Source organism: Bos indicus x Bos taurus, chromosome 10 (assembly GCF_003369695.1).
Source record: "Bos indicus x Bos taurus breed Angus x Brahman F1 hybrid chromosome 10, Bos_hybrid_MaternalHap_v2.0, whole genome shotgun sequence".
NCBI classification, from domain to species: Eukaryota; Metazoa; Chordata; class Mammalia; order Artiodactyla; family Bovidae; genus Bos; species Bos indicus x Bos taurus.
This window is the reverse complement of record NC_040085.1, coordinates 59094015-59106760: the sequence shown is the minus strand read 5'-3', so window position 1 is coordinate 59106760 and position 12746 is coordinate 59094015. Positions and strand designations below refer to the sequence as shown.

The 12746-nt window shown below is 52.4% G+C and overlaps 1 protein-coding gene across 1 annotated transcript in view; it reads left to right on the top strand.

The window, feature by feature from the left end:
* The first annotated feature begins 515 nt into the window (after positions 1-515).
* The window catches only part of DUOX1 (dual oxidase 1), a 30936-nt gene continuing 18705 nt past the window's right edge, over positions 516-12746 (top strand). The window contains exons 1-15 of the mRNA XM_027554115.1: positions 516-626; positions 2706-2789; positions 2985-3149; positions 3889-4076; positions 4232-4433; positions 4538-4704; positions 5067-5127; positions 5250-5346; positions 6973-7063; positions 8037-8139; positions 8401-8573; positions 10140-10315; positions 10526-10644; positions 11462-11599; positions 12269-12382. Of these exons, the coding sequence (XP_027409916.1) occupies positions 569-626; positions 2706-2789; positions 2985-3149; positions 3889-4076; positions 4232-4433; positions 4538-4704; positions 5067-5127; positions 5250-5346; positions 6973-7063; positions 8037-8139; positions 8401-8573; positions 10140-10315; positions 10526-10644; positions 11462-11599; positions 12269-12382 (1936 nt within the window). The 5' untranslated portion in view covers positions 516-568. The remainder of the gene's footprint in view (positions 627-2705; positions 2790-2984; positions 3150-3888; positions 4077-4231; positions 4434-4537; positions 4705-5066; positions 5128-5249; positions 5347-6972; positions 7064-8036; positions 8140-8400; positions 8574-10139; positions 10316-10525; positions 10645-11461; positions 11600-12268; positions 12383-12746) is intronic.

The window sequence follows — 12746 nt, the reverse complement described above, 5'->3', positions numbered from 1 at the left end:
CACACTACTGGACTGGCCACTGCACAGCATCCTGGCCTCTACCCAGTGTTCTGGCCGACAAGCAAGACTGTGTCCAGGGAACACATATTGTGGAAAGACGAGTCAAAGCAAGTTTTCCCAGGACTTCCCAGGTGGTCCAGTGGTTAAGACTCTGCACTTTCACTGCAAGGGACATCAGTTCAATCCCTGGTCAGGAAGCTAGAATTCTGAGAGCTGCATGGCATGGATTAAAAAAAAAAAAAAAAAAGGCAAGGTTTCCAATTAATTTTAGAAAGTAAAGTTCAGGAAGGCAGAGGTTTCTGTCTGCTGTATCACTTAATCTCCAGTGCCTAGGTCAGTGCCCACCATGTAGTGGGTGCTTTTCACATGTTCATTGAATGAATAAAAGATTCTTGGAAGAGAGTGAGTCCCCTGGCCTTGGCCCACGCCCATGCCTTGATTTCCAGGGGCTTCCAGAGACCCTGATTCTCCTGAACTGCTGGAGCTTATTTTCTCCATCTCTTGTCTTTTTTTCTAGGGTTTCTGTTTTAGGGTGTTCTAACACCTGAGCCTTATTAACATTTTCATCATGAGCTTCCACTTTGCTCTGGTATGGACACTCCTGGTTGGACCATGGATGCCCATGGGTGAGTATAGACTAGAGAAGCGTGGCTAGGAGCAGAGGAACCCAGGATTCTCCAGGATCCTCCAAGGACAGAAGCTGTGTCATTTTCAAGCTGTGTCACTTTGTATCCCTAGTCCCTAGCTAACACAGCACCCTGCACATGGTGAGTGCTCATTTCAAGCCTCTTGATTAGATGAATGGTAATGAAATGAAAAATTTCCCCAGATACACAGAACTAGAGAGCCTTCAATTGTGTCAGTACTTCCTGTTGTATTCCTTACAATCTGGGGGCCCTTTCTCTCTCCTCTATCTTCTCTTGTTTTTCATAAAGTCACCTCATAGAGGAAATGACTGATTAGACACACAAAACAAAAAAGAATCTTGGATTCAGATTGGACCCAAAGCTGAGGCGAAGTCACCAGTGTCTTAAAACAATATGATAAAAACAAAACCCATTAAGATCTGGGAGTTCCTTGGTGGCCTAGTGGTTAGGATTCCTGGCTTTCACTGCCATGGCCTGGATTCAGTCCCTGGTCAGGAAATTGAGATCCTGCAAGTTTTGGTGTGCAGCCAAAAAAAAAAAAAAAGACACCAGCCCAATAAGTTCCATAAGAGTTTCATCTTGTTACTTCAGCTTTGGACTGCCGCTTACTAGAATCTGAGGCCATTCTCTGTAGTCTGGGTCTCTGCAGAGAAAAGTGGCCTTAAGGTGCCACAAATCAGGTGTAAAAGATCAAGTCCCTGATCATCAGGGGTAGGAGATGCAAGAAGAGAAAGCAGAGAAAGTCTGTGGAATGATGGGTCTTGGCTGGAGGCCATAGGATGGTGAAACAGCCCCTGCAGCTTCTGCCTTGCCAAAGCTGCTCACAGTCCCATTCTTCCCAGTCCTCTCCTTCCCTGGGCCTTGCATTTTCCATTTTTTCCTCCAGCTCTTGCCTCTTATTCCCAGAGGCATTCTCCCTCATGCCCTACCCAAGAGGTGGCCTCCTTGTTCTGCCATTGGCTCATCATATTTTAGAAATCACATGTGTATGGCCGCCCTAATTCCTGCTCCAAGTCCTGGATCCTTAGTTGAATTCTTTGCTCAAACATCACAGCCTGAGTCATCTTCCGTCTCAGATCCCCTGCTGAGTTTATGGTTATAAGTGTGCTGATGTGCAAGCTCTAAGGTCTTGGGGCAGAAAGATAGCTCTGAGATCCTGTCCTTGGTCTGAGTGGAACGACAGTCTCTCTGGCTGATGAGAGTCCTTTTCTTTGCTCTCTTCTCTGAGGTGAGCAGAGAGGGAGCCTAAGCCCTGTAACCTCCTAGTCTAAAGAAAGGAATCTGGCTGGTCATCTGATCTACTGACCAGAAGCATCCTTGCTCCACATCTACACTCTTCCTTCTGCCCGCATTGCCTGAGTTCTTCCCTCAACAGCTGAGTGCTTCCTCCTAGATCCTAGTTTTTGGAGAATAAAATAGAATCAGTAGGAGGAATTATGTGGGGAACATAATGCCCCAGAAGAGGAGGCAACAAGGTTATCCACATGACCAGTCAGTCCCTGATCCCACCCAAGAAACTGGGAAAAAGACCTGAGTAGCAACAGGCCCCAAAGCCTCAGCCCCATGGCTCATACCCTTGCTCTGAGCTCTGCTCAACGGGACAGGGCCAAGCCCCTCTCCATTCTGCCCCTGTCCACAGGTGAGTCAGAATGACGTTCTTCCCTGGGTGGAAGAGTGGCTGACTCTTGCACTGTGTGATGTTTTAGGGCTGGGAAGAGTTTCTGTCCCCAGGGAGCTGAGGTGTGAGGGCAGTAGAAGATTCCTGCCTCCCTTGCCCCATCGCCACCCTCCTCTTCCTCTCTGAGGCCATTTATCAGTAGATACCAGTTACACAACTTTAGTGCTCCCTGCCATATTTTCCCACTGAACAGCTTAAAGATTGGGCTTGAATTTGGACATCACTTTCCCCTGGGTGATCTCCCTCTGTACCCTTCCTTCTGCACTGTGCTGGGTGTCCACTTTCTGCTGCTCCAAGTGCCAGGCCCCCTGGACCCATACCCAGCCTGTCCTCTCGTGCACTGACTTGCTCAGCTGCCCCTTCCCTCTGTTCTCACACAGGATCTCAGAACTCCATTTCATGGGAGGTACAGCGATTTGATGGGTGGTACAACAACCTCATGGAGCACAGATGGGGCAGCAAAGGTAGGTGAGAGCCAAATGGAGACCAGAGCTGCAGGGTCAGGATAGTAGTCATCACTAAGGGGCAAGGGCTGGCTGGTCCCCAGAAAAGCTCCTTCATTCCTAAGATTTTCGAATCTGTGGTTTGGAGAGGAGCCTGGGAGAAGGGCCCAGGAGCCCCCTGAGAATTCATCCTTATGTCTCCCTCTCCTCCACTAGGCTCTCGGCTACAGCGTCTGGTCCCAGCCAGCTATGCAGATGGCGTGTACCAGCCCCTGGGAGAGCCTCACCTGCCCAACCCCCGGGCCCTGAGCAACACTGCCATGAAGGGCCCTGCAGGGCTGGCCTCGCTGCAAAACCGCACAGTGCTGGGGGTCTTCTTCGGTAAGGGCCTCAACCTCTGGGGAAGGGAGGTCTGTGGGGTCAGCTGGACACCTCTGTGTCATTAGGGAGTGACAGAGAGAAGTGACGGAGGGTCTGAGAGAGGGATGTGAGAGATGGAAGAGGAGTCAATGGGGTGGTGGGGTAGGCGTGGGAGCAGGGGGAGAAGAGAGAGGCATAAATCTGCACCACCTTAAGCTGTTGATAGGAGTGGGAAGAGAGGACCATGGGCATAATCCTGAAGGGCTCATGGTGGGACTCTGTTCTCACTCTGCCCCTGTGGCTCCTAGGACAGCTTCAGGGCAGGGTGCTGATTCTGGTACGAAGGCTGAGGATGGGGGTGCTAGGTGGACCTGACCCCACTGACTGGGGGTTGTTGGCTCTGAGCAGGAACGCTCAGCTCCTGTCGGGCATCCCTGGGGCCCATACTTGCTTTCCAGTGTGCAGCATCCCACTGAGGCTGGCAGGCCCTCTGGGCAGGCTGCTTCCAGCTGCATGTCACAGCCAGTGCTGCCAGCCCTGCTGCCTAGGCACACTCAACGGGCACCTCCCAGCTACCAAGGAGAAGCCCAAACTTGACAATGAAAACAGTTTGGACAAAGGGTTGGTAAGGGGTGGGGAGGTCAAGGCTTAGACTTGCCCGTAATGGCTTCTGAGTGTTTTAAAGCTCGAAGGGAAGGTCTACATACACGGCTCAGGGGCCCTCTGCTGGCCCTACCAAGCCCTCCCCAATTGCTGGCAGGCTACCACGTGCTATCGGACCTCGTCAGCGTGGAAAAGTCTGGCTGCCCAGCCGAGTTCCTTAACATCCACATCCCGCCCGGAGACCCTGTGTTCGACCGCGACCAGAGCGGGGACGTGGTCCTGCCCTTCCAGAGGAGTCGCTGGGACCCCGAGACCGGACAGAGCCCCAGCAACCCCCGGGACCTGGTGAGCGCGGCAGGCGGGGGTGGAGGGCTGGCGGGACCCGAGGCAGCCGCGGAGAGGATCCCATCCCGCCGCACCCAAGACAGCCGCGGGCCCTCACCCCTCCCCGACCCGCCTGGCCGCCCGACCCCCGGCTCAGCCTCCCGCCGTCCCCGCAGACCAACGAGGTGACCGGCTGGCTGGACGGCAGCGCCATCTATGGCTCCTCGCACTCCTGGAGCGACGAGCTGCGGAGCTTCTCCGGGGGGCAGCTGGCGTCGGGGCCCGACCCCGCCTTCCCGCGGGCCGCGCAGGCCCCGCTGCTCATGTGGATGCCGCCAGATCCCACCACTGGCCGCCGCGGGCCGCGGGGGCTATACGGTGAGGCGGCGGGGGCCGGGCGGGGCGCGGTCGAGGGACGGCGAGGGGTGCCCCGCGGTCCAGCCCGCGCTCATCTCCTCCCTGCTTTCCCGCGGCGCGTGCAGCCTTCGGGGCCGAGCGAGGGAACCGCGAGCCCTTCCTGCAGGCTCTGGGTCTGCTCTGGTTCCGCTATCACAACCTGTGGGCGCAGAAGCTGGCCCGGCGGTACCCGCTCTGGGGGGACGAGGAGCTGTTCCAGCACGCGCGCAAGAGGGTCATCGCCACCTACCAGGTGGGTCCCCCACGGCCTGGTCCCCGGGAGACTCCAGAGCCCTCCCCTGGACGACCCCGCCAGAAACCACCCTCCCCTGCCCAGAGAGCTGCCATCTAGGAAAAGCCCCTGAGGGTGATAAGCAGGCAAAGCGCTCCTCACGCAGGAGGTTTTCTGATTATTATTTCGCAGCCCGCTCCCCACCCACCTGCCCTGGTTGCTTGTGGGGAACAGGAACCTCCGCACCTCTCCTGTCTGAGAGTGTCTCCTGTGACTGTCCCTGCCTGGTCCTCGTCTCCCTCCTAAGCCTTCCTTGAGCTCAGATCCCTCGTGGCCTGGCTGCTCCAGCGCTGGCCTCCCCTTTCCCCTCTCTTGACCCTCAGAACATCGCCATGTATGAGTGGCTGCCCAGCTTCCTGCGGAAAATGCCCCCTGAATATGCAGGTGAGGGGATGGGGAGGGAGGAAGGGAGAGCTTGCTGGAACTTTTTTTGGTGGGGGCGGGGGGAAGTTGGGTGATTTAAGGGCTAAATCTTACCAATCCTATTTCCTCTTCGCTCCGGCCAGGATACCGCCCTTTCCTGGACCCCAGCATCTCCCCGGAGTTCCTGGCTGCCTCTGAGCAGTTCTTCTCCACCATGGTGCCCCCTGGCGTCTACATGAGGTGAGAGAGGGGCTCAGGTGTTTGTGTGTGGAGGGGTGGGCATACATATTCAGAAAAATCTGCCCTCAGGACAGGCTTACCAATCTGAAGTATGCCCATTCCCCAGAGAACAGTGACTAGGGAAGGAAAGAAGGACAACAATTGTTTTAAAAAACACATTACTGTGTGTGTGTTTAATATTTATTTATTTGTTTGGCCGAGCCAGGTCTTAATTGCGGCAGGTGGGATCTTCAGTCTTCATTGCGGCATACAGGATATTTTAGTTGCAGCGCGTGGGATCTAGTTCCCAGACCAGAGCTCAAACCCGAGCCGCCTGCATTATGAGCGCAGAGTCTTAGCCACTGGACCACCAGGGAAGTCCCCTTCAGCGGTTTTTAAGCACCTTAATGTCCACTTTTTTTGCCACCGGTGTAGATATTAATCCCCCCAATTAAAGACCAGTTAATTGAGGTTCAGAGGGTGAATCACAAAGCCCCCAGGTCTGCACCTCAGGTGTTGACACTACATGGGGACATTTTTAGCTATAAGAACAGAACATGGGGCTTATAAGCCTTTGGAGGGCATTACAATAAAAACGTGTGAGGCTGAAGGAAAGTGTTGGCTCCAAAATAATGAGAGGGAAACTTTAAAAACATACATATTAAGTTAAAAGTATATAAAACAAAGCATGGCAGTCTATTTTTTTTCCCAGCTGCATTATAATTGAAAACACTCATGGATTAGATTTTTTTACTCTAGAACAATTTCTGGATATGGCTGATGATGGCTAAGAAATTGTAGTACTTGAGTTATCCATAGACAAGTAATTTCAAAAAAATGATTAATAATCCCTTTTATATGTTTTAATTTACATACATAAATATACATATATATATATATATAAAGAATGTTGCCCACCATCCAGTTCCACAAGGAACCACTTGTGGAATTAACCACTGCAGCTATCTTCCAACAATATACCCTGAAAAAGAATTTGGGACAAAAAAAAGGATAAGGCACTCTGTGCTTTGGAAAAACAGACTCCTTAGATAGCTAGAGATATCTCAGAAAAAAAATTTTTAATGAACCCATATTCTTTTATCTCCCAACACATAGAAAAACACAAAAACCATTAACCAAGGTACTGATCCTCATGACTAGCAGTAACCTTCTACAGAGACGAGTGTTTGCACCCATTCTCTAGCCAAAATCGTATATATACACTAGCTTCTCTCCCAACCTTTTTGGAGCAGTCCTCTCAGAGCTACTCAGAGACTGTTTCCTGGACTATAGTCCTCAGTAAGTTCCCTGAATAAAACTGGAACTCACAACTCTTATGTTGTTCATTTTTTTTCTGTTGACAGTTTATCTATAACTGTATCTATATCCATATCCATATTTTTATCTGTCAAGAGAGAGTGAGAGGGAATGAAACATGGCAAAATATGGGATACAGTTTTAGAAATTTGGTCTAATGTGGAGAGAGGGAACTTCCAAAAATCAGATTGTTCAGGACCTGACCACACACCACCTTAGGGAATCAATGACCTGGATCCTTGGCTCTAGCTTTGGAGACCAGAGCTGATGCCTGCCTGACATTAGGACTTCATAGCCTCAGTCACTACTAACCTGCTTCTTTCATTTCAGAAATGCCAGCTGCCACTTCCAGGGGGTCATCAATAGGAACTCAAGTGTCTCCAGAGCTCTCCGGGTCTGCAACAGCTACTGGAGCCGAGAGGTCAGGATTGAGGTTGTGTGTGTGTGTCTGAGGGTGTGTGGTAAAGGTGGGCAGCGGACTGAGGCAGCCAGCTGGGATGGGCTGGGGTGGAGGAGGCAGCCCAGGGCACCTCAGCCTTCTCCCCTACCAATGTCTGAGATGATCAGGTAGCTGTGCACATCAAACGTCAGTCCTCCTCCCCACCTCAGGGCAGTGTGAGGCACGGGGGTGGGGGCTGTGCAGATGCGGTCTACATGTATCACTTCTTCCTAGGTTTTCCTTCCCCTCTGTAGGCACTGGAGTACCCCAGCCATCCCTTCCCCCAAGGAAACTTCCCGGTTAGACACACCTGGGCAGCGTGTGAATGTGTATGTGTGAGGAGGGCAAGGTGGAGGGAGGAATTCTGAGAGATTAGCAGGAATCATCTGTCCAGGCCACTAGGGGTAAGGAGCATTAACCATTCGTTTAAAGCAACATCAGATACTCCATGTAGTATGTTCATAGAGGGTAGGTAAGAGGAAAGAGGGGAGAGGAAAGCAGAGTCATAGATCTGGGCTGAAAGAGACATCAGTGTCCTGCTAATACCTTTGTATTATTTTACTTATTTTATTTTATTAATAAGGCCCTTTTATTAAGGGCAGGACACTGAGTTCAGAGAGGTCCTGTCACACAACTGGCTGCTAACAGAGCAAGGGTCAAGACGTAGACCTAGTGCCTTTGGCAACTGTACCATCAAGTTTCCTAAGACAGAAGTAAAGTTTTAGGTCCCTTGTGCTTGTGGAGACCTGTGTCCTAGCAGCATGCGCTCTGGATGGATGGGGACATTGTTCATCCTGAGTAGGGGATCAAGCTGTAGAGGAGGAATGACTCTCCAGTTTGGGAGCAAACAGCAGGACTGGGTGGGCCCAGGACCCAAAGTGTGGGGTTGAGGGAGCCTGACTGCCCAACATCTGGCCCCTTTAGCCACACCTCTCCCCTCTCCCCACCCCTAAAGCACCCCAACCTACAAAGAGCTGAAGATGTGGATGCGCTACTGCTGGGCATGGCCTCCCAGATCGCTGAGCGAGAGGACCATGTGGTGGTGGAGGACGTGCGAGGTGAGGCTGAGGCTGTCCCTGTAGGCTATGCAGCCCTGGCCCCTGGGAAAAAGTTCAGTGGGAGCTCCAGAACCAGGCAGGGAGGCATGCTGGGTTGGGGGGACGGGGTGTGGGAAACCTGCACTCTCTCATTGCTGACGGAGCTTCTGACCTGCAGACCACAGCTCCCTCTGTGTGGGTATGGCTGGGGTCCCAGGGCTGGTGGGAACCTGGACATAAGGTCCAGGAGCTCCCTCAGACTCTTCGGTATCTCATCCCCAGATTTCTGGCCTGGGCCACTGAAGTTTTCCCGCACAGACCACCTGGCCAGTTGCCTGCTCAGGGGCCGAGATCTGGGCCTGCCCTCTTACACCAAGGCCAGGGCAACCTTGGGCCTGCCTCCGGTTACCAGATGGCAGGACATCAACCCAGCCCTCTCCTGGAGTGATGGCACTGTGAGGAGGGGTTGGGCCCCTGCTGGTGGGGCCAGGTGGGGGGAGGTCCAGGGCACGCTGAGTTGAGACACGGAAGACAGACAGCAAGATACAGGCTCCAGAGACAAGCACCTGGTGAGAGGGGCAGAGCTCACCCAGGTCGCTTTTCCCAGGATCACACACCAGGATGGAAGTTACCATACCAGCAGGATCAGTTTTAGACTCTGTGATTGTGCAGATCCAGCAAATGTTTAGAGAGCATCTGTTGCACTTGATAGGGTTCATCTCATTTACTCTTCCCAACAACTCCCTGAATGAGCTTAGCAGGTCCTTAATTCAGAAACAAACTGTACTTTCATATGCCAATATTCAAGCTGCTTTTGGAGAGTCAGCTGTCACACTCTGAGCTATGACCTGGGCAAATGGCGTGGCCTGCCAGCCAGCAGACCAGTTCTGGCTGCCTTACCTTTTGGGCACAGCATTGCTTCTACAGTTGTACTCGGTCACCTCAGTTGTGTCTGACTCTTTGCAACCCCATGGACCGTAGCCAGTCAGGCTCCTCTGTCCATGCGGTTTTTCCAACAAGAATACTGGAGTGGGTTTCCATATCTCTTCCAGGGGATCTTCCTGATCCAGAGATTGAATCCTCATCTCCTGCCTCTCCTGCATTGAAAGTGGATTCTTTACCTCTGAGCCACTGGGGAAGCTAGCAGTAAATAATTATTTTATTGTTTTTGCCCTCACTATTTTATAAAATTATTGGAAAGTGGAGAATTGAAAGGTTATAAAGAAGTGATATGTCCATAAGGCTTGAAACCTTTATAAAATCAACATGTAGATAGGAATCACCAGCTATGCCAAAGGCAGCAAATCCTTAACTTCAGTTGGGCCTCATTGGAATTAAGCTGGTCCAGTGCTCAGATGGTAAAGAATTTGTCTGCAATGCAGGATACCTGGCTTCAATCCCAGGGTTGGGAAGACCCCCCGCCCCCACCCCGGAGGATAGCATGGCAACCCACTCTAGTATTCTTGCCTGGAGAATCCCATGGACGGAGAAGCCTGGCGGGCTACAGTCCATGGGGTCTCAGAGGGTCAGACCCGACTGAGAGACTAAGCACAGCATAGCACACAGTGCTTATTTACATTGTGGAGAAAACAACTACAGTAAAAGTCAGGTGGACAACACTGTTCATATACTGTCTCTAAAAGGCAATGGATATGAAGGGATTCGATTTTCCAAACTTTTTTTTTAACCTGTAAAGATTAGAAGCTTTTTCTGACTCATCATTCAACCATTCAACTTTCGTGCTGATTTTGACCCTTCAACTGTCATACCTTTTCAAGAACAAGTCACCTAGGGGACTGCCTGCCTGTTTTAACTTGATAAAATAAGCAGCTGAGTCTGTGAGAGAATTCTCAAAAATGAGTCAACTTATAGAAAGCATTCAGAGCAGTGCCCAGGGCATAATGAGTGACTTATTGTCACTGTCACTTTTTTATGATGATCCCTGGGGCTGATCTCTGGGAGCCAGCTCTTGGCTAGAGGGCAGGTACTCGATCCTTGCACCTCTCCCTTCTTGGCTCCAGGTGCTGGAGGCCACGGCGGCCCTGTACAACCAGGACCTGTCCCGGCTGGAGTTACTCCCCGGGGGGCTCCTGGAGAGCCACGGGGACCCTGGACCCCTCTTCAGCACTATCATCCTTGATCAGTTTGTGCGACTGCGGGATGGTGACCGCTACTGGTTTGAGAACAGCAAGAATGGGTAAGGCCTGCCTGGCTTCCACCTCAGACTCTACCTCAGTCTGGGTCCCAGACCCTTTGCCCGTGAATGGCCCCCATGGGCCCTTGACTCCCAGCTGACCCACCACTCCCACCCCAACATTCTGTTGTCTTTTCCTTCATCTGGGTTCCTGGGCCTAGGGGCCTGCCTCTCTCACCCATCTCAACAGCTCACTACCTCTCCCACTCCCAGGCTGTTCTCTGAAAGAGAGATTGCAGAGATCAGAAACACTTCCCTACGGGATGTCTTAGTAGCTGTCACCAAGGTGGACTCTGGTGCCCTGCAGCCCAGTGTCTTCTTCTGGCATGCTGGTGAGTGGCCTGGGGCGCTTGGTGGGGTTTGGGATCTAGTGCCTCAGCCCTCCTGAGCTGGGGGCTTGCTTCAGGGTGGCTGGGTAGTAGACTCCATGTGGGGAGTGACCCTGATTCTGCCCCTGAAGACTTGGGTTCTGGGGCCCCAGGTGGCCACATACAGCCATGTAGGGTCCCTTCTGCAAAACCCCAGCAGGTACCCAAGCGAGGGTAGTACTGAGATGCAGAAAGACCCGGTGAGGAGGCCAGGTCTCCTCACATTCGGCCAGGATGATTTTAGCATAGTGGGGGCCAAGCTATCCTTTGTTGTTGTTGCATTGCTAAGTTGTGTCAGACTCTTTGCAATCCCATGGAGACTGCAGCACACCAGGCTCCTCTGTCCTTCATTACCTGCTGGAGTTTGCGCAAATTCATGTCCATTCAGTCAGTGATGCCATCCAAGCAACTCATCCTCTGCCACCCCTTTCTCCTTTTGCCTTCAATCTTTCCCAGCATCAGGGTCTTTTCCAATGAGTTGGCTCTTCGCATCAGGTGGCCAAGGATATCCTAATCCCACTGCAGTGATGAGGAAAGGGCTCTATGTGTGTGTGGGTGTGTATTATGTGCGTGTGGGGGAGAGACAGGTTGAGGTTCATTTTTTTATCCCACATATTACCCAAGTAGGCAGATGCCACATTCTTGGTACAATGGCAGGGGTAAGAAGCCCCCTCTCCTCTGCTCCCCAGAACTCTTTCTGCCACCCTACCTTCCTCAGTGATCCTGTCCCAGAGCTTGTGGCCCAGCACGCCCAGGCCTGTACATTCCTCTGTCTCCCCAGGAGACCCCTGCCCACAGCCAGGACAGCTCAGCACCGAAGGCCTGCCAGCCTGTGCTCCCCCCATCATGCGGGACTATTTTGAAGGCAGTGGATTTGGCTTCGGGGTCACCATCGGGACTTTGTGCTGCTTCCCCTTGGGTAAAAGTGATGGGCAGGGTGGGGCTGGGTGAGAGGTATCAGCTGGGGGTGGGGTCAGCTGCATCTATGACAACCAACCAATACAGAGTACTGTTCCTCCGAGGAGATGAAAACATCAGAGCAGGTGGGATGTGAGAAGTATTAAAGCTACACATAAGTCAGTCCAGGGGAAATTGTCTTCCTGGTCTTCTGGGGTCCCTCGCAGGACCCAGATTGGTTCAGGAGCCATGGGCAACCCACAATCCACAGCAATTTGCAGGAGCCTGGGCATGGAAAACTGTCAGAAGCAAATGCCTGCTTAAGAAGTAGGGCTGGGATGTAGCTGCTGGGGCAACGGCTTGGGACTTAGTCTTTGACTAAGTGTGTGGATTGATCAGCAGCCTGGTAGAGTGGGTCCAGTCTCTGGCACAAGGACCAATTTCTAGCTGGGAAGGGACCCGAGTGGTAGAAGCAGGCAAGCGTAGGCACGCACCTTAGATGCTCCACAAAGCTTCCTGTGGGATGCAGAGCACCTCCCTCCCAGGGCACTTCATAATTTGAGACAACTGAATGGGTAACCTAGGTGAGGACAGCAGGGGTTCTTCCCAAGGAAAGAAACCTGTGAAGGAAGCCACTAATCTCCCCAGACCTCTACCTTCCCCTGAGCATCCTACTGCCTCTGCTTCTCAGTGAGCCTGCTCAGTGCCTGGATCGTTGCCCAGCTCCGGAGGAGAAATTTAAAGAGGCTCCAGGGCCAAGACCGCCAGAGCATCATGTGTGAGAAGCTCATGGGGGGCATAAAAGGTAGGCCTTGGGCTGGCCAGGGTCGGGGAGGGGAGATCATGATTCCAGGCTACAGCCCCTGAATCCCTCAGCAGCCTAGGGCAAAGGTCAGGCCGGGTCAGGCGGGAAGAGTCACTGGGGCATTAGGAGGAGTTGGATCAGGAGTCCTCCATCCTCCTTAGCTCCTCCTGATGGTCCCCCCCAAAAACAGAATGTGATAGACTCACAGGGAGGAGTCACAGGACCCTGCCTACATTTCACAGGCTCATTGTGACTCACAAATTCCCCAAAACTGCTGCTTTGCAGTGTCTCACACTGGAATTTCAGGCAACAAGGAAGTCATTAAAGAAGGTCTAGAGTCACATTCACTGAGGATTGGGATCTT